Genomic DNA, 21,941 nt, shown 5'->3' on the forward strand with positions numbered 1-21,941 from the left:
ATGACGTGAACAGAGTAGGGCTGCAACAAACGATTATTTTGATAATCGATTAATCTAACGATTATTAGAACGATTAATCGACTAATTGTCGATTATTTCGCCGACTAATCAGTACGTTTTAGAACGATTATTCAGCTTTTTCAATTAGTTAAAACACTCTTAAACATTAGTTATACATATTCTAACTATAATATAAAAAAAGAAAATCACTTCAGCTTTTGAAATGGTTGTTTTAATGAACTTTGAGCAACTAAACAGGTCATTCTCTTTAAGTTTTCAGATTTCTGTCCAACTCAAATCACACACAAATGCTCTCTAAGCATTGTTTAAATATTCGGTTCTTTTTCAATAGAAAAAAATCAACAAAAATGAATCAGCTGCAATACAGACAAACTTAATCTGCAAACAATTATTATAAGTTGACATGAGTTAAGTTGATATTATAAAATTGACATGACAATTGATCTAATAGAGACATTCTCATTCACCTTTTAATTAACAGTATGAAAAAGTAACTGACACGATATTCTTCATAACATCTCCTTTTGTAAGTCTTCATGAATATGGAACAAAATACAGGCAAGTGATAAGACTGTAATACCTAATAGTGTTACAATAATAAAAACAAAAACAAAATAAAAACAAAAACTCCTAAGCTCGATCAAGCTTTATTCTATGCAAAAATAAATCATCACATTACTGTAATTATATTATTATTGTTCATATTATTGCTATTAGTAGTAGTATTGCATTCTCTAATAAAGAGATTTACTGCTAGTTATTTAACGTTAGCTCCAGCTGGAGAACATTCACCTCTCACCGGCTCGTCTTGTGCTTTTACATGCATGTTATGCTCCCGTGAAAAGCAAGTTCCACCTAGCATGTATTGCACACGACAGCATTCTTGGTTTGAAGTTTTGTGAAACTTTCACACACCTTGCTAGTTCCTTCCATTTGTACCTTACCATTTGTAACGGCTGCATTACTCTCTAGCGCTACAGCGCCGTAGCGGTCAAATCGCGATATTGCAGGCCCTTACATTAGGTCACGTGGGATCAAACGACTACTCGACAACAAGATATTTGATATTTTGTCGACATATATACAATGTCGACTAATCGTTTCAGCCCTAGAACAGACTGTATAGGTTAGCAGGCAGGTAGGGCATCCTATCATTGCATTCGGATCGAAATGTGACTGAAAAAGTGTTTATGAAAAACTGCCTACCACTTAAAATGAATCGAAAAATGTCAATAAATTAATAATTTTTATATTCTTTAAAAAATCCTGAAAACAAACAAACACTTCCACACTCTCCACATTAAGCAGCACAACAATTCTAAACTAAAAATAATAAGAAATGTCTCTTAAGCAGCAAATCAGCATATTAGAATGAACTGATATTGAATATTGAATAGATTGAAACACCGTGTTGATCAAGCTTTTTCTATTTACTATAACTATATCTAATTTTTCTATAACACTCTGGAACAAGCTTCCTGTAGCCATCCAAACAGCACCATCTCTTTTTGTTTTTAAATCTATTCTTAGATCCTATTTCCTTGAACAAATGTTAGTCTAAAATATGTTATGTAGTTGTATTTTATCCCTTTGTAAATTTTTAAATGTTTAATTTATTTTATGTAGCCTACAGCACTTTGGTCAACCCATGGTTGTTTTTAAATGTGCTTTATAAAGAAAGAAAGAAAGAAAGAAAGAAAGAAAGATAAAGAATGAATTCTGAAGGATCATGTGGCACTGAAGACACTGAAATTAGAAGGGAAAAAAAGTGAAATATATTAAAATAGAAAACATTTCAACAATTCATTTAAATTGTAATAATATTTCATAGTGGTACAAATTCATCTTCTCTCAAAAACATTAATAATTTTACTGACCCCAAAATTTTAACCTGTTAAAACTGTTACTATTATGTCCTTGAACCTAATACAGTATACCTAACCCAAAATTACTTTAGGGAGACTAATACGTTTTGCTTAAAACTGAATGGCTATTTAATTATTAAATTAAATATCCTAATTTGAACTTTGCAGGCTTACTTAGTGCTCTAAAGTGGATTTAACCAATGGTATCATCCACTGATCAGAAATAAAACTGTGATTGCTACAAAGAAAGTACCAGGCCTGGCTCAATTGCAGATGTCGATAAAGGCAGGAGTGTTAATGGCGTCTAATGGCAATCAGTAATGCTGTAAACTCTATAGTCTGTCAAGAACCGAATGGCAATATATAGACATTAGGGTTAGTGAAACTTGAGTTTCACCTCTTGCAAGCTAACAGAGAGAGGCATCATTGAGTTTTAATGAAGGGACATCTTAAGGACAATATGCATTATTCTTCTCAGATTTATGATTGGTAGATCCTATCTGTATCCTATCATTTCTGCCTTTTTCCTCACCCTTTTTAAAAAATTATTTAGTAAGAAGTCTCTTTTGCTAACCAAGGCTGCATTTATTTGATAAAAAAAAATATTTAAATAATAAAATTTGACTAAAAATGACTTTAGAGGGATGGCAGCATTATTTTATTTTTACACAGAAATTGGTTGGTCTATTAGTTAAATCTGTTCACTTTAGCAGTCTTTGTTGCATTATATGCCAACATAGACAGTTCAAAAATGGAAAAAAGCACTTCTTGTGTTTTTTACCTCAAACTCAACAAGTATTAAAGATATTTTAGATTTTGGTTCAAACTTTTCTTTTGGTATCTTCATTTTAAAGGCCCATATTGTACAATCCCAGAGATATGGAGATCTTAATGCGGCTCCATGAGTAAATTGGTCAATTGAACACATTGTCAGTGGTCATATTTTTTTTATGGAAATCATGATAGATACATTTTTTTCAAGATTTTTTTTGATGAATAGAAATTTCAAAAGATCAGCATTTATTTGAAGTAGACGTCTTTTGTAACATTATATATGTTACTATCACTTTTGATCAATTTAATGCTGAATAAATGTAATATTTTCTTCTTTTTAAATGCGCAAAATCTTACTGACCCTAAACTTTTGAACATTACTGTACATTTCTGGTGAGGGGTTTTTCATGATTATAGTGTTAACATTTAAAGGCCTTTTATCATGTTGACACTGGCTGCACAGAATGTTTTTTCCCCTCCTGTTAGAGGTGTCCTGTGCTGTACTGTACTAGAATCACATATAGTCATAAATTCTCCCACTAGATGGCGCTGTAACACAAGGCTTGTTTCTTTCAGAATGCTGCTCCAGCCAGAGAAGACACAGCTCCAAGAGAAGCGCTGGTGAGTTTCAGAAGTCCTGCTTACCTGCACTCATTATTCTCTACATAGAGTTTTGTTGAAAATGTTTTTTTTATAGAATTGTTTTACATTACATTATTATTATTACCATATGCCTAAAATGCAAGAGGACTAAAAACAAATGTTAGCGAAAATTATATTTTGTACTGCTTTTTTGTTTTGTCTTGCCTGCTGTTTAATTGGTTCATTATAAGAATGTATAGTTCCTGCTCTGAATATGATTGGACAAGCCACATTCAAGGTCGATATTTCTTGGTCGTTGGTGTCTTTTATCAAATTTATTTTGTGTTATAGAAGGATTAACCCAGTTGAGGCTGAATTTTACAGAGATTTTACCTCTTTAATTAGTCTTATTGGAGTTTGAAAATGCTTTTATTCAGCAAGGACACCTTAAATTGATCAAAAGTGACAGAAAAAGACATTTATTTGAAGATTTCTACTTCATTTCGAACTTCTTTTTGAACTTTCTATTCATCAAAGAATTATATCAAATGTATCACAGCAGCACAACTGTTTTTAACATTGATCATAATAATAAATGTTTCTTTAAAGAAACTTATCGACCCCAAATGTTTGAACGGTAGTGTATGATCATGATTTTTCTTTGATAAAATGTCGTTCACAGCATGTCAAAGATGTCATTGACTGTATTCAGTGTTGGAGGTTTACTTCAAATTACTTTGAGTAACTGTTAAAGTAACGCAGTACTTTAAAAACAAAATATCTGATTTACTTTTTCAAATATACTTTTTCCCATTTATTGACCGACTCGTCTCTTGTCCTCATGTTGAGAGAAATCTAGAGTCAGTTGCTGCTGACCTTCAGTGATCCAATTCAACCATACTGATAAGCAAAAATGATTTTAGATAAACATCAAATTTGTGTTTCATTTTGTTTTGTTTTTATTGCTGAAGTAAGTGTGTTGAACTTCTCCTGTGTCCTATTCTTCTGCAATCCAGCAGCCGTCACTTTTGATGTCAAAGGGCCTTTACATGTATTTATATTTTTAAATGTATTTAAATACGAACGAGAAAGCCCAGCACAGGTGAGAAAAAGTAACGTCAAAGTAACTTAAAGCATTCATTTCATAAAAGTAACTAAGTGTCACAATTAGTTACTTTTTGGGGGAGTAACACAATATTGTAATGCTTTACTTTAAAAAGTAACCTTCCCCAAAACATTTGAGCATTAATTCGTAGATGACTTACTAGTAGGTAGTTTTGTGAATGTGAGTAATCCTCACCAATCCCCATAGTGTGCTTCTCAGCAGCGGAACTGCTCTCTTTCTTTTATTGCTCTTAAACTAGGAAGTTCTTGGATTATCTATGGCACATTTACTATCATTGGACAATTAGGCTGTGTATTGTTCGGTTTTGTGTGATGTGATTTTCTGCTATGAATGATATCTAGCCATGCTCAAAGCACTGTCCTTAACAGCGGGGAAAAATGCCGATTATTAAGGCTTCTTGGCTTTCTAACTGCTTGACAAGTCTCCCTTTTTTTCCTCTGCTTTTCTCTTTTTGATGAGCTGCTCTTTCCCAGTTAAGTGGATTATTACAGCTCTGGATAATTCATGTCACAAGGCATTATTTGGATGGGGTGAATAATTGAAATCTGTGTCTGAAAGGATTTGATGTGGATGAGCGGAAGGGGAGTAGTGGCAGGGCTGGAGGGAGGCTCTGGGCGCGAGTGCCGGGGTGTCAGGCTGGGGACACCAGTCATGTTAACAGGTTCTGACTCACCTCGCCGGATGGGCGGCCCTCGCTCCTCGGTGGCAGGCGACTCTGGCTGGAGTCTGAGCCGGAACAGGTTTGGACCTGCGCTGTCACTCAAACCCAGTACCAGTCGCGCTCAGGGTTGAGCTCTTGCCTCCAGGGGTTGTGCTTCCTGGCCTGTCCCGCTACCACACACTACACACACTGCGCAGTACTTCATTTATTCTTTTTTTTTTTTTTTACCGCCCACTCACTTTTCTTTCCTCTCATTTCCTTTCATTTCTTTTCTTTTTCATTGCTCTTTCCTGGTCTTTTTCCCTTTACATTTTCATTTAACTTTCATTTTAATTTTCTTCCCTTTACTCTTATTTCTGATCTTTTCCTTTGTGTTCATTTCTTTACATTTTTACTTTCATTTCCCTTTAAATTTCCCTTTTTTCCCTTTCAGTGTCATTTCCTAGTCTTTTCCTTTTTAATTTCCTTTCTCCTTATACCTTTGTTTTCCTTTACATCCCTTTTACACTTTAATTTCCTTCTGCCTTTTCTTTTCCTTTTCCTTTTCTTTTTTCCCTAATAATTTCTCTTTCTATTTCTCTTTTTTCCCTTTGCCTTTCCCCTTCCTCTCCTTTTCCTAATTTTTTTACTCTGTTCTTTGCCTTTACACTTTCCTTTCTTTTCCCTTTTAATTTCTTTCTTTTTCTCTCATTTTTCTCTCTTTTACCTTTTCTTTACATTCTTTGCCTTTTCCATTTTTTTCTTTTCCTCTACATTTTCCTCTTACTTTTCTCTAATTTTCTTTACTTTCTTTTCCTTTATTTTGTTTCCCCCTTCCCTTTTGCCTTTCCATTCCGCACACCTTTTCCCTGTCATTTCCTTCATCTTTTCTTTTTCCCTTTTCTCTTTTCCTCTTTCTTTTCATGTTCCCTTTCCTTTGTCTTTTCCCCCATTCTCTGTCTTCAGTCTATACCTGAAAGTATAGGCAAATCAGCCTTTGCATTTATTACATCGTAGAATGCCTTTAAATTCCCAACTGAATAACATATCTGAATTTAAATGTAGCAGTAAAAGATTTAACCATATTCGTGATTGGTGGAGTTAAATATCACCTCAGGCTGTCAGAGAACCAGTGCTGTTTGACTCACAGAATCCATGTTTGTCAGCTCTCTTGTTTGCCTTTTAGTCTTCTGTGGTGGGCTTTCTGCCTCAAAGGTGTGTGAAAGGTTAAATATCTTTCCCTCCAGTGGTGTTTTGCGGTACCCTTCTGCGATCTACCGCCTGTGACTGTAACACTCAGCGTGTTGGCATGGTAACTGCCGGCTCCATGGGATGCTCTCCCATCCCTTCTCTGCCCGCTGGGGCTCCACTGTGCGCCCCAAATATCACTGGCCTCCTGTGGAAAGAGCGAGGGATGCAGGAGCAGAGGGAGGAGGTGAAAGGAGGGGGGAGGAAAAAAAAGGAAAGTTGTTAGAAGAACATCCCGGTCTCGCCGCAACTTCAAAAGCTCCCCTTCCCCAGGATATTAAGCAACTGTGATGAAAAATTTAGCAAGCGTTAAATAAGGCGCTTTGAAGTGATCTGTTTTGGCTCGGCAGTCTCTGAATTTCCGGAGCCCCTCTGCTGTCACAACCACGCTGGAAAAAAGACACAGCATACCCAAAGCTGAGGAATTGGGGTCTGCCTGACGAGATGCCAATGTTGACATTATAGCCTGTGGCATTGACCATTGCGTAGACTTGGCGCTCTGTTTTAATTATACCATTATTTTCTTTATATCGTACACCTTGCTTGCCCTAGGCATGGAGACATCTGTTGCTCAAATGTTGGTTTTGAGAATGAGCTTCAACCTCGCAGGGATTCGTGTAAAAGAACACCAATAGCAGAAAGTATCAGTGACTATCAGGAGCACTCATTTATATTCATGGTTCATGGGCCGCTGTTGACATTTTGGGACAGCATTTCACTTTTGTTTCAATTCTGCAGTTCCTGATTATGAAACTTGAAAGTTAATTATTGAGGGAATGAGGGGTGGTTAGCCAGTAATAACCCAAAAGACTTACTCTGTGCTCACTTTCAAACTGTGCTGCAATTTAATTTGCCTGGGGATCCATCCTTGGACTTTTCCCTTTTTCCCCCCCTTTGCTCATTACTTTAATTGTAATTGTAATCCTTTATTGGAGCTGTCTGCAGTAAAGGAGAGTTATGGTTGGCATGGGGGCACAGGCCACGGAGATATTTCATGATTGTTGGGGATGATGGTCACTAGGTGCCGATGAGCGGGCCAATGAGGGGTCTCTCATTCCTGAGAGATTGCTTTGAGGATCTGGCTGGGTTGATTGAAGCACCACACATTGGTAGAACATATTTTCCAGAACGGCCAAAGCGGCATTTATTGTTTGAATTTCATAATAAAATTTACAGAATTTGAAAGCCAAGACTGTTTCATATCAAAAGTATATGGAAGTAAAATAATGTCAAATGTTTTTGAAATAAAAAGCCTGTTGAATTGCACTACTTGAAAAAAAATAGGCATTGCATTAACCATGCTTGCATTTTAATGCATTGTATTTTTAGGGCTTGCATTTTTATGGGCTGAAATTCAACATGGTTGAATATTTAAGCTGTGAATATTTCAATTAAAAACATTTCAAACACCTTTTCATTATTAAAAATTCAATAATCCATATTCACCTTTCATATTTCACTTCCAAAATATTCAAACTGTTTAAAAATACAACCAATAATATTCAACAGGCAATTTTCGGGCCATTTTATTTCGCTTTGCAAAATTCGCTTCCACAAATTCAGTGGTTCAAATTCGACAGTAAATTCAACATTGACGTCCAGGAACTGCAGGAAAAGCAATAGATTACCGAGCATACTCTCCATCTGCTGTTAGTCAACCTCACCATCAGATGGTGCAAAAGCGCTTGTTGTTGACGAAGACATTCATTCATAAAATGGAAATGATTATCTGTGTCAGTATGTGCGGAAAAGATGATAAACATACACAAAAGCTGTGTGTTTATGTTTCATTTAATAACTTCATTGTTACTTTCCCTGTGTATTCTACATGTAATCAGCTTTCTCTACCATGAACAGGATTATAATCGGTTTCCCTCAATACCTCATACTCAAGGATTCCCCTTCAGTTGGGACAAAACGCTTAACGTGGCTTAATGTAGCCTACTAATACAGTGATATGAAAGATCAATCTTGCACCTTATTGGGGAAGTAGGCTGTAGTAGGCTAGGCTACTATATAGGCTACAGGCAAGCATGGACTCAGAATATGAACTTGACGCGCAAAGTTTCATGCTGAGCGTTTCGTGATATACTGGCGATATACATGTAAGCCTACTGGTGATATACATATACTGATATACTATAGTATGCCTATGTGTATTGCATTAGCTTAAACTGTCATAGCACTTGCATATTGTTGTCCTATTGTTAATTTAACTGTAAATCACTTTGGATAAAAGCGTCTGCTAAAGGACTAAATGTAAAATTGGCTTGACATTGGACATTCGCACATTTAGGGACCGTCTCTAAAGTTGTATACAACATTGGCATACACGTTTCTAACTTCAATAGCAAACTTAAATTTATTTGAATAAATATCAAAAATCCAAAGGGTGCGCATTATGCCTGACACTACATGAACACTTTACAGTTGGTTTTATGACTGTAAGTCGTTCTATTCAAATGCTATCGGAGTTAGAAACGTGTATACCAAAGTCGTATACACTTTAGAGACGGTCCCTAAATGTGCGAATGTCCAACATCAAGCCAACTTTGTCTATCACTGGGAAACGCTCAGCTTTGCGCGTTATTCTGAGTCCATCTGCTTGCCTGCGAGTTTGGTCTTTTACATCACTGTAGTCCATTAATCTACGTTAAGCGTTGTATATGTCCAGAAGTATTGAGGGAAACCCTAATAGCCTGCATGCAGCACATCGCCACAATATAAAGTTAAGGCAACTAAACAACCAAGAGAAATATATGTCAACCTCAAAAATGTAACATTGGATCTGTATATCCGCATCGGGGAATAACATTATAATCTCGTTCACGGTAGAGAAAGATGCATGTAGGCTACATAGGAAAAGTAACCGTGAAGACACTGAATTTAACATAAAACAGCCGTCATAATAATCACAAATACACTTACACTGCTGTAAATGAGTTTTATGAATGAATGACTTGCTCTAATTTTGCTGGTCTTCGTCAACAACAAGCGATTTTGCACCATCTGATGGTGAGGTTGACTAACAGCAGATGGAGAGTATGCTCGGTAATCTATTGCTTTTCCTGCAGTTCCTGGACGTCAATGTTGAATTTACTGTCGAATTTGAACCACTGAATTTGTGGAAGCGAATTTGCAAAGCGAAATAAAATGGACCGAAAATTGCCTGTTGAATATTATTGGTTGTATTTTTAAACAGTTTGAATATTTTGGAAGTGAAATATGAAAGGTGAATATGGATTATTGAATTTTTAATAATGAAAAGGTGTTTGAAATGTTTTTAATTGAAATATTCAAAGCTTAAATATTCAACCATTCAGCCCATAAAAATGCAAGCCCTAAAAATACAATGCATTAAAATGCAAGCATGGTTAATGCAATGCCTATTTTTTTCAAGTAGTGCAATTCAACAGGCTTTTTATTTCAAAAACATTTGACATTATTTTACTTCCATAAAAGTAGTCAAGGCACCTTTATTTATAAAGTGCTTTACACGATAGAGATTGTTTCAAAGCAGCTTCGCAGGGATAAACTGAAAAATAATGATTCAATGATGCAAACAGAGTTCAATTCTGCTGTGAAGCAGCTCTAAAAATAAACTAGTGTCATTGTTCATCTGAGGTCAGTTAAGTGTTTATTCAGTTTCATTCAATAACTGTATAAAGATCATCAAATATGAAAGGAGTTCAATTAAATTATAAAGCAGCTCTGTAGAAAACCGTGATGTCATCGTCCAGCTCAGTTCAGTTCCTATCCAATAGACTCAGTACAGTCAAATCAATAATATTGCTGAATATTAAGTGTCCCCAACTAAGCAAGCCAAAAGGCGACAGTGGGAAGGAACCCTGACTCCATCAGTGACAGAATTGGTGGAAAAAACCTCAGTTGGGGGACCAGTTCTCCTCTGGTATCATTCAGAATATTTCATCCAGTTCCTTCTGCTTGAAGATTGAGATACATCACACTGGCATATGTAACAAAGCAATGCATTAGATGGAAAGCGTGCTACAAATAATGTTTACTGAAGTTTTAGTCACGCATCAACTGAAAACTGCATAAACTAAAAGATCGAGATTCTTGAGTTTTAAGAATCAATATTGGTTCATCAGAATGAAAATGGATTAAAAATGAGAAATTTATATTTTCAACCCAGCCCTACAGATTTTACTGTATATTTTTCATCAAATAAATGCAGCCTTTGTGAGACTTCTTTTAAAAACATAAAATATATCTTACCGACACCACACTTTTGAATGGTAGTGTATAAATTGCATATTTTTGCAATGTTTAAACAATATTAAAGTCCCCCTGTTGTCAATAATTTTATCCCTTAAAACTAATTTTTGATCACCAAAAAAATTCTTCATGCCTTAAAATAGCCTGTAACTATAAACCCTTGCTTCATTTCGTATACGTGGACACATGAATATGCATGTTAGGTTACAACATATTTGTGACTTGGAGAATAAGGGCGATTTCAAACTACGTTTTTGAACAGTTTACTGCAGTTTTAAGGAGAAAATTCTCAGCAATGGTGTTGACATGAATTTGCACATGGTTTGTCTTATAGCATAATAAAAACACCACATAGACATATAAACGACATTAAAAACTTGATTTTCACCACAGGGGGTCTTTAATACAATAAACATATCTTGTTAGCTGGATCATAATTTAGCTGACAAATCCAGGCCGTTTGTTGATACCCCAGCTGAGCACCTGCACTTGCGCAGTTTTAGTGTAAGCCATTATCCTGTTCATACAGTATGTGCATTTTGGAGATGGATAAATAGGTTGAGGAATCACCGATAAAATATGTGTTTGTGTGAGTTGTGGAAGTTTATTTTGTGTTCTTGCACTTGACACTGCCGAGTCCTGAGCTGTTTGAGCTTGTGGTTAATGATACAGGAAAGGCCTGCGGTTTTATTGTTGCTGTGTTGCACTTTTCCGCCCCCACCAACCTTGTCCCAGCCGCCTTGGAGGGGCTCTGTGTGAATTTTCACTGTCACGTCCAAGGGCGAGCGGCACAGGGTCAGCTAATTGCTTTTATAATTATGATTTCACGTCAGATTTATTGTGCATGCTTGAAGTCTGCAGATCAGGGGCTTCGGAAAATGTGTTTACAGCTTTTGGCTCGACTCATTCTCCTGTTTCAGTCAGCCTTTTTGACTCAATTTACCAGATTAGAGGTGAATAGATGAGACCTGGCCTCCTCTTCAAGCCCCACGGTGTATAATTTCACAACTCCATCTGCAAAGTCCCCTACTGATGTGTTTGTTTACTACTGTGAAATGCTCATTAAATGACTGAGGGATGACACAAACCAGAAATCCCAGTTTTGCGTTTGAACCGTGAAATGGCGTCTCTCGAATCCTCAGTTGTTTTCGGCCTGCCTCTATGACACTAGTCTGAGTGATTGTGTTATTTAGCCTCTTTTAAAGTAGTTTCCATAACTGTAAATGGTTAGGTTTTTTTGATGTTGGTCATATATATTTGTTTCTGGTTCTCTTTGAAAAGGCTGAGAAGATAAAGACGAGTGGCGCCCAGATTTCTTTACATTGTGGTTTTGGTCTTGTGTGCTATTGGACCAGATTTCTGGAGCCGGTCCCCCTGAGGCCAAATTCAGCAGATTTATGGCCAGACATCTTCCCACATGAAAAGGCCATTTCTTTTCTTTTCATTTTCTTCTTTTTTTTCTTTTTTTTTCAGTTTTCGTTTACATTCTGTTAAGGACTTCTTTGCTGAGATATCAAATATTGCTGCTTTTTTAATGTTTCTCATGTCAAAGTCATTTAAATACTTCAATACCACAGCTAAAGTACTAGCTTAACTAATAAAGTTCAAACATTATTAAAGGCAAGTGAACAGTCACAGTAGGTATTTATAGGCTGCTGTCACGTTAAGACCTAATGCACTGACCCAATATAATGATATACATTCAATTTCTTTCTCAACTGTTTACGTTCACTTAAGACATACCCAACTGTGTTTAGGATCACGGATCAACTACGCTCCGTTTAACCACTAAACACCAAGGTAAAGTCATAGCCAAAAGTTTTGGCAGTGACCATAAATTCTGTTTTGCAAAGTTTGCTGCTTCAGTTGTTGTGGTGTTGATTCACAATGTTTCTAGATTATTGTGCATGAGTGATCAGATGCATTTTAAATATTGCAAAAAGCTTCATTGGCCAATTTTTTTCAACTATTCCATTAACCCAAATTTCACAGTTTTTTGGCCCTGGCACAAAATGACCAGCTAATGATTTCACTAATCGAATCATCAGGACATGGGAAATGAGTTGGCTTCTAGTAATTTCAGTTGAAATCACTGTATCATTCTGATTGGATTATAAGAGCAGACTGATGGAGGGAAGAAGTGCTTCTAAACATTGTGTTCTTTAGCAATGGTTACCTCCAAAGAAAGACATGCCGCCATCATAGCTTTGCATCAAAATCACCTCACATGCAAGGAAATTGCTGCAAAGAATATTTCATTTACCGGATCATCAAGAACTTCAAGGAGAGAGGTCACCTGCAGTGAAGAAAGCTTCAGGACATCCCAAAGTGTCCAGCAGGCTAGAAGAAAAGGTGAACGCTACCATGAGTCCTGTGTCATGCCACCAGTGACGCATCCTCCTGAGACCATCCATGTGTGGGGTTGCTTTTCATCCAAGGGTATGGACTCTCTCACAATTCTGCTCCAAAACACTCCCATGAATAAAGAATGGCATCAAAACATCCTGCAAGAGCAACTTCTGCCAATGATCCAGGAGCAATTCTGTGATGATCTGTGCATTTTCCAGCATGATGGAGCACTATGTCACAAGGCAAGAGTGATAATGAAGTGGCTCTGAGTTCATTACATTACAATTTTGGATCCATGGCCAGGCAACTCCCTGGATCTTAATCCTGTAGAGAACCGGTGGTCAATCCTCAGGAGGCGAGTGGACAAGTAGAAGTCCACAAATTGTGATCAACTCCGAGCTCTAATAAAGAAATAATGGATTGGACTCAGTCAGGATTTGGACCAAAAGCTGATATCCAGAGTGAATTGCAGAGGTTATGAAGAAGATGTCAACACTGTAAATAATGACTCTTTGCATATATTTAATGTTGTTGCCTATCAAAGCCTTTAAATTAATGAAATGCTTATCACTCTTTTCCAGTATACCATAGAAACATGTGAAAAGAATAATAAACAAATACTGAAGCAGCAAACACAAAATTCATTTCACTTCCAAAACTTTTGATAAACATTGGGGTCCAAAAGAAAAGACCAAGTTGTGAAAATGCAAATGATATTTGAACTGAAAAAAATAATACATGAATTCAAATGTACAGCTTGTTTACATTTCCAAAACTTTCTCTTCATTTCAAGGTTTCAATTATAGACCTACTTGTTAAATTTATATATACAGTATATCTATATTTTTTAGGCCTATTAGACATTTCTATTTTTATATGTTAATATTTTATAAAAATACATACAAATATGGCTTTTTACATTTTATTTAGCATTTCTGTGTTAACCGTTTTGACACCATTATAATCACTGTGGTGTTGTTTTCTCTAGGATGACAACAGCAGAAGCATGAGCATATTATATTGTACGTCTGATACACAAGATGTCATTTTAAAATCCTTGTAGGAGCTACATTTGTCTCTGTCGTTTGTCTCCAAATAGCTCTAGTTTCTTAACGTCCTGTGACATCCAGCATTTCGTTTGTTTGGCACTCATGTGGGAAGATTCATTAGATTTGTCAGGTGAGTCAAAGCTATCAGCTCACGGAAATCAATTAAAACTGCCTGAGTCACCAGCATATCTGGTTATTTGTCCATTTTCTTCTGATTTGTCCACTTCATCAGAACAAGGCTTTGCCATTCATCAGTCACAAGCTTTCATGATGGTTTCGTGTTTGCCTGTATAAGCCGATAATTAAAGTTTGCCTTCAGTTTGACCGCAGAGAGAATGTTTGTTAGGAAATTGTGTTGACATAGCCTGTTAAACATTACAATCTGTGTCATATTGTTCTCAAAGCCAAGATTTTCCAAGCCAAATACACTTGCTTCATCTTACGTCCTTTTATAGCCTGTCAAAATGACTGAGAATGTCTTGAATTTAGGAAATTGTGGGTTATAGACCATTAAATTCTCCAAGGTTCCTTAATTAAATCCTCTTTTATGAGGTGCGTCTCTGTTTGTCAGTGGGTATTTCTCCCCGTCTGCTGCTTTCCCATGTGTCTAGATTAATTTTGTATGACACAGTTTAACGTTACACTATCCTCCTTTCACATTGCTCAGTGACCTGATGAGGTTTGGCCGCACTGCATGGAAATGCAGTGTATTTTCAGCACTTTCCTTCTGATGTCCGTATTTTGCCGACCGCTTTGAAGGCAGGTTTTAATTGAACTCTTTGATTACCCAGAAATCAATAAAATATAATTCATACTTGCCCCGTAATTTGTAAAATCTCTGCAAATATATTAATGCCAACAGAACTGCAAGTACAGATCTGTAATTTCTAGGTTTGCTCTAGCCTGCTGAACTGTGTCATTATATGTTGGCCTGACACGATGATGGAAATATGACAGGATTTTAATTATAGCGTAGCCGTGTTTTTAAAGAGCATGGAAGGAGATCTGTGACACCAGTTTGGGTTGCGCTTTGTAATTACTTCCGTTTGATGTGAAGGTTCTCCTTGGCGGCAGATATGAAGTGGAGCAGACGCGTTGAAGAGAGGTATAGCATGTGATGGAAAGAGAGAGACTCGCCATATGACTGACGATCAGGTCGAATCAGTGACTGCCTTCCCCCGTCAGCCCTCTTGAACGCACACACCCGCACGTCCCCCTCACCCTCCAATGTCACTTTCAAGGCATAATTACTCCAAGTTGTGTTGATTAGTCTAAGAAGCAATTATGCCAGTTTTTCCGCTGCAAATGAGGAGACATGATGGCCCCCTGATTGACAGGAAACATCTCTGCTTTAATAAGTAAATGACTATGGTAATGCAGGTACAGAGAGCCTTTGATATGTCAGCATCTTTCTCTTTGCGGGCCCTGTCCCTGTGATTTTAATGAACAGGAGTGGGACTAAAGCCCTGTGTTTCTGACTCCCAGGATCTGTCAGGAGAGAGGACCGACCGGCAGCCAGCGTTACGTCTGGAAACGCCTAGTTTTTACAGCGGTTCCTCTGATTTCTGGAAGCGTTTGATCAAATGAATAAGGGAGAAGGGAAAAGAACTAAAAATAAATCTCCTCGGTGCACTGCGAAAGCCAACTTTTTCTAGTTGTACCTCTTTGAAGTGCGCGATTATGTTTGGAAGTCTAGAAATCAGAGAAAAATGCGATGTAATTGACACATTGGGACTGTTCTTTATCTGCCTACGCAGTAAGTTATTAGCTGTTAATTCATCTGCCAACTCCCCTGCAGCGCCCGTTATTTGTTTAAATGGAGGGATTCCCATGGTGCATTTGTAACTACACTGCTGAAATGCTCCTCTCTATAATTATTTAACATTACACGCTGACTTATAGTGGTTATCGGTGCTGGAATATTAACATGGGAAGAGGCAAGGCTGTTTAATCACGACTGAGACTTTGGGCCAGAGTTGTGTTTGGAGCACAGGGTTTGCTATGATCTGCTTTTGAATACTATGGCAAATGTTCATATTCTTTCGCAATAAGATAAATTTGGCCTGATTTGAATGACACGTGTTGGACACATCTCTTACCAATAGGACAGAAAGGTTTATGGAAGACCCTTTGATGTGGCAGTTGATGTGATCCTCTGCTTCCCATCCAGAAAAAAGACTAGTGTGCAATAAGGTAGTCTACTCTTCTCTATTCTTTCAAGTTCACTCCATTGTACTCTATACCTTACTGGAGTCTAGTCTTACTCTTGTGTACTATTTTCTACAGTACTGTAGTTTAGTCTACTCCAGGGGTTTTAAGGTGGTGCTGTTTATTTGTTTGTTTGTTTATGCATTAGAGACAATGCACGTTAATGAACAGCAGTATACAAATACAATATGTAAACATGCTGGATTATAGCAACATTGCTAAGTTACCATAGTTTCTGTTAGGGGGTCCATGTAAAATTTGTGAAAGAAACAAATACAAAATGTGTATTTAGATTGGTAACCGTATAAGTGATATAAATTAAATATTAATAAAAAAAAATTACTCTATAGATTTTTATAATAAATGTAATAAAGTTTAGATAATATATTTCATTCTGCTTGCTAATTTTTTTTTTTTTTTTAAGTATTTTTCTAGATAATATTTTAACAATTTGCTTTATACAGTGCCAATTATTTAATTTAATTTAATTTAATTTATTATCTTTATAATTTTGTACTTTCTCACACAATATAAATGCAGGGAAAAAAACATTATTTTTCTAGTGAGTAGGTCACTCACAAGGGGGTCATCAACAAGTCTAAAAAATGTCAGATCTAGTCCACTGTACTATCATTTAATTTAGTCTTCATTTTAGTCTACTCCAGTGCACTTAACTCTACAGTCCAGTGTACTCTTATCTTGTCTAGTCTACTTTACTCCAGCTCTCACTACTCTAATTCTCTCTAGTGTACTCTACTCTAATCTACTCTCGTTTCCTTTGCTCGGCTCTAACAGGATTCCCATACAAGCTGGCATGCCGGCACAGCCTTTTATACATTATTCCACACTTTTTATTCTTATTGTAGGTAGCCACTTTATGGATTAGTTCATAAACGGGACGCCCGCCCCTCGAATAACCTCTGCGGGCACACGCGTGTACCGCCGCATAAATGTAATAGAATCATTTGCACTAGCACTCTCAATCCCTCGCCGTAATTTATGCGGATTGAATAAGTGCCGTATTGTGGAAAAGCGCGAGTGGACCAAACACTCATTTGTCACCTCTAATAAATGTTGGAATGTAAATTATGAAGTTATGCTTCAGATGTAAATGCACTTTGTTTCAGTCTCTTAATGCAGAGCCCCCCTCGCCAATACATTAAGAGAGTGAGTGAGGTCGGCAGAGAGAGAACATAAAAATTCTGTCTGTTTTCACAATCAATAATGAGCTCAAAAAGGCTCAGATGGAGGAACATTATGAAATATTTGAAGTCGACTTCATAAATTATTGCTGGAAAACTGGCATGTACACTAAAATGTAAATACATTAATGTTATTAATAATGAAGTGACTAATAGTTCTATCACGACTGTAATAGCTGTTTAATAGAACGTGACAGCAAGAATATATTGCACTTCGCTCTCTGAGATGGGATGGTGCAGGACATTTATCAGCGCTCGTTCAAAAACACTATTTTGATTATTTTGTTCAACTAATTGCCCACCCCCTTCAAACCCAACATCTTGCCCCCTCAAAGAAAAAAAAAAGGAGAAAAAAAAAAAGAGTAATAGATATTAATTAATACGTGTCAGTTTTAACCAGTTTGATGAAAAATAATGTAGAGAAGATGCTAATAGGCTTCTCGTTTCTCTCTGTGTGGCGCTGGTAGATTACAGCTTTAACAAGCCAATCAGGAATCAGTCAAGTGAGCTGCAGTATATGGCATGTAAAAGGTCTTATGGAGTGTGTGAGCTCCGTAAACGTACAGGAAGTTGTGGAAAAAAGTCAATAAGAATAGACAGAAAATTAAAGCACTAAGAACAATGCAAAAGAGCAATTGCAGTTATGTGTGTGTATTTGATATGGGGGTGTACAGACACCTGTTGCTGCCCCGTTTGTGAGCACTAGAGGCTGCTGGAGACTGTATTATAGATTCGTACTCACTCCTCTCAGAGTAAATCCCCTCCGAGGGCCTTTAACTATGCGTTTTAAAGGTCTCAAAAGGGCAAAGGCGCTGCTTGAACTTGCTTATATAAAATCGCAGTTGCCTCTGGGCTCTAGTAAGTGCTGTTTTGTTGATGAATTCTCTTTGGCGTTCCGACTGAGTCAGGTGTGCATACAATCAAAAAAGCACTACTGTCCGTCTGAGGACTTGCATGCATCCAGACAAACCACCCTTTTTCCTCTTTGTATATCATCAGGAGCCCAATCTTCAATAATTCTGTATTATTATTAACACTTCTTAGAAGTCAGATGAGAAACAGGAACCCGCATATGTATCTGTTAGCTGCTGGCAGCCTTGTCAAACACCTGGACCAGTGGCCCGAGGGCTTTTAGTGTTGTGACAACAAGAGAATGGGAGACAGGCCTAAACACTCAGAATAGGTGCTAAATGTGGCACATGTCATCATTTTGGGTGGGCTGCCTGGTTAAACAGCAGTGGCCATTTCTGCAGAGTAGCTGGTTGTGAAAGAGGTGGGGAATAGGTGAGAGCTGTCAGCAACTTCAGAGGCCTTCCTGTTATTCATCACATGCATTGCTTTGCTCCTCTATTTTTGCTGCATTTTCTTGTAGCTGAAGATGAGGTCGCTGTTGAAAATTGTCATTTATTTCGTCTCAACTGTATGATTTTCTTTCGTGCTAGGATCAGAAAAGGAGACGTTTTGAAGAATGTACTGGCTATTTTCTCCATGCAGTTACAATGAATGTGGGCTGAAGATTTCAAGCTTTGGGGAAAAAAAATCATACATTTGAACAAATATATTTATTTATACACTACCATTCAAAAGTTTGGATTTTTTGAAAAAAAGTAATATTTTTCTTCAGCATTAATCAGCAAGGACAAAATTTATCAAAAGTGACAGCTAAGACATTTATAATGTTATAAAGATTTCTATTTCAAATAAATTCTGCTATTTTAACCTATTCATCTAAGAATCCTGTAAAAATTATCACTGTATCCATAAACATATTAAGCAACACAACTGTTTTCAACTGTGATGATAATAAAAAATGTTTCTTGAACACTAAATCAGCATATTATAATGATTTCTGAAGGATCATGTGACTCTGAAAACTGGAGTAATGATGCTGAAAATTCAGCTTTGCCATCACAGGAATAAATTACTTTTTAAAACATATTAAAATAGAAAGTTATTTTAAGCTGTAATAATCTATTTTACAATATTACTGTATTTTTGATCAAATTAATGCAGTGAAAATAAGAGACTTCTTTCAAAAACAAAAATCTTACTGACTTACCCAAGTGTATTTGTGAAACTAATCTCTGAATTATGATTTAATAAAATGTGTTTTAAAACCTTTATATCGAAGTAACAATTTCTGATATGTGAATAAATGTTTTTTTTTTTTTTTATCAATCTGAATTATTTGTTTTAGGTTATAACGCTGACTCACTGACTCAATGATTCCAATGGTTCCAGTTATATAAATACATTTTAAAGATGTACATTTCAGTCTACTTGTCACACAAAGGATATTTTGTGTCCCACAGAAGAAAGTAAGTCATACAGGTTTGGAATGATATGAGAAGTGAGTAAACGATGACAGAATTTGAGTTTTTGCATGAACTATTCCTTTAAAGGAGTTGGGAAGAGAGCAAGAGAGAGTGACGACAGTCCCGTGGGACTCAACGGTATTGTCATGTGTTTTTCTCAGTCAAGGTCGGCAGGAAATGTCAGAGCAGGTGTGTGTCTGTCAGTGAGTGGCCAGCGCAGCCCCTGGGCTCCAACACGCCATGCTGTGACACTGGAGCAGGACTCACACTCTCTCAGACACACACACACACGCACGTCTGGATCCTCATGCCCCATAAAGCCAGTGCGGGTCACCTCCGGCCACAGCAAAGACTCCCGTAGAGCCATACGTATTGAGTACCTATTGCATCCGATACTGCAACAAAGCCTTTTTGAATTGTAATAATTCACGTGTGTTTACTAGTCATGACTTTTAAAAGGAAAGTTCACTCAAAATTTTAAATTCTGACATCTTTTCACTCACCCACACACTGTGGAACACAAAAGAAGATGTTTAGAAAAATAGCTTTTGTTTTTTTTGGACCCCATTGACTGTCATTGTATGGACAAAAACATTTTGTCTTTGGTGTTCCACAGAAGACACAAAGGTTTGGAATGACATGAGGGTGAAAAATTCTGTAATTTAGGGTTGAACAATCCCTTTAAGGTGTGACTATATGAAACTCCTCTTTGAAAGCCAGTCTGATCTGTCAGTCTTGTTTGAACTTTTGCATGTGATCGGATCCCTACTTGTTCATTCCATTGTGTTTTGGTGGTTATTGTTGCCTAGGCAGGGTCAAGAGAGTTTTTACGCAAACCCAACTGATTTATACGCAGGTTTGAGAACAGGGCTGGGTGGCACCATCGTACCGCAGACATGCTTTGGGCAATAATGCAGTAAAACCTGTACATTCTGGCTGATCCTTTAGAAATGCACGATTATTCTCGCACACAAGCATTTCTCAGATTCTGTGGCTTCAGTTGAGTAACAGCAATTCTCCATATGAGTCAACAAGCATAAATCACTCTGCTACGCATTTATTTTCTACCCCTTCCAACCCATTTTGCAATAAAAACAAAACACAACTTGTTTTTTTTTTATGCAATTTTAGTCGCTATGGTAATTAAAATGTTCCCATTGGTTTGGATGCACTAAATTAAAACTGCAAACCTTAATTGTTTTTATTGGTTTGCTGTGCCACTGTGGTTTTGAAGGAGGCCTAATCTCATTGGTGGATTAAACGCTTACTACTTTTCTCAGTCATGTGACTCCGACTGTGGTCTGAGTATCTCTTTAAATGCCAGCTCCATTGTCATCTAATCGTTCCTGACAGCTCTGACTATCACACAGCCTGGGAGGCTTGTCGGTTTATTTGGACAAGCCACTTTGTGCCGCACTTCCCTTTGCAACCAGTAGATGGTGGTATTCATCTTCTGAGATGTACCCATAGACCTGTGGGAGGCCAGGTTGCCCTGTCTTTGTCTCTTTCCTTATCTGATCTCACTTCTTTAAACTTTCTCTGCCTTTTTTCTTCCTTCTACGAACTGTATCTCCCATACCGTGTTTTTGTTTTACTTAACACTTTATGTTTTTGCTCTCCATCTAGTTGTTTCCATCTCCACCACCCTCAAAGTAATTGAGAGTAGGGTCACCGAGCAAGAGGGTCACAGCACCAATTCTTCGCCTTTTTGAAGATCGCAAAACTGTTGATCCGCAACGTGCAATAACCGTCCCAAGCTATCGAATGCAAGCCATTGTGAGATGATAATGTCACCGGAATGTCACAATCTGTCTGCCGGTGGCGTGGCCGTCCTCTCTCAGTGTCATATTGTGCTTATGCCTAATCAACTAACCGCCGGCAAGCACATTTCTCTTTTAATTGTCAATGTACTATACGTCTGTTAGCTAGTTTAGTGTAAGAGACGGTGGCACAATTGTACACTTTGATTTTGTGTGTGTGTGCTAGGTGGGCGTCTGTAGCGGAGAGGGAAGACACTCGTCAGGGTTATGGCAGTCGTAGATGACAAGAAGGCTCTTCCTTCCTCTCCATAAACCCTGCATTGTGCGGTTTGGACATGAGTGCGGCGTTGTTGCCATTGGTGCTGTTTTCATTTTGCTTCAATTAGCTAATTAGATGTGAAGGGTGGTAGTGTCTCTGAAAATGAAGGACAAGGATCCAGCGTCGGGTTTAAGACCGCCTTTGTGTTTATCTATGAGCCGGATCGCAACGTGTTATTAGGATGTGCCACCAAGTCACGATAGGCTGCTATTAATTTATGCTCCGTTTCCTTTAGATTGTCTTA

The 21,941-nt window shown here is 37.4% G+C and overlaps 1 protein-coding gene across 2 annotated transcripts in view; it reads left to right on the forward strand.

Moving 5' to 3' along the window:
- pex14 (peroxisomal biogenesis factor 14) overlaps positions 1 to 21,941 on the forward strand; it is a 71,034-nt gene that overhangs the window by 3,527 nt on the left and 45,566 nt on the right. For both annotated transcript variants that reach the window (XM_084099382.1, XM_084099383.1), the window contains exon 2: positions 3,237 to 3,281. In XM_084099382.1, the coding sequence (XP_083955508.1) occupies positions 3,237 to 3,281 (45 nt within the window). The remainder of the gene's footprint in view (positions 1 to 3,236; positions 3,282 to 21,941) is intronic.

The sequence above is a fragment of the Abramis brama genome, assembly GCF_963993115.1.
Source record: "Abramis brama genome assembly, chromosome: 22".
NCBI classification, from domain to species: Eukaryota; Metazoa; Chordata; class Actinopteri; order Cypriniformes; family Leuciscidae; genus Abramis; species Abramis brama.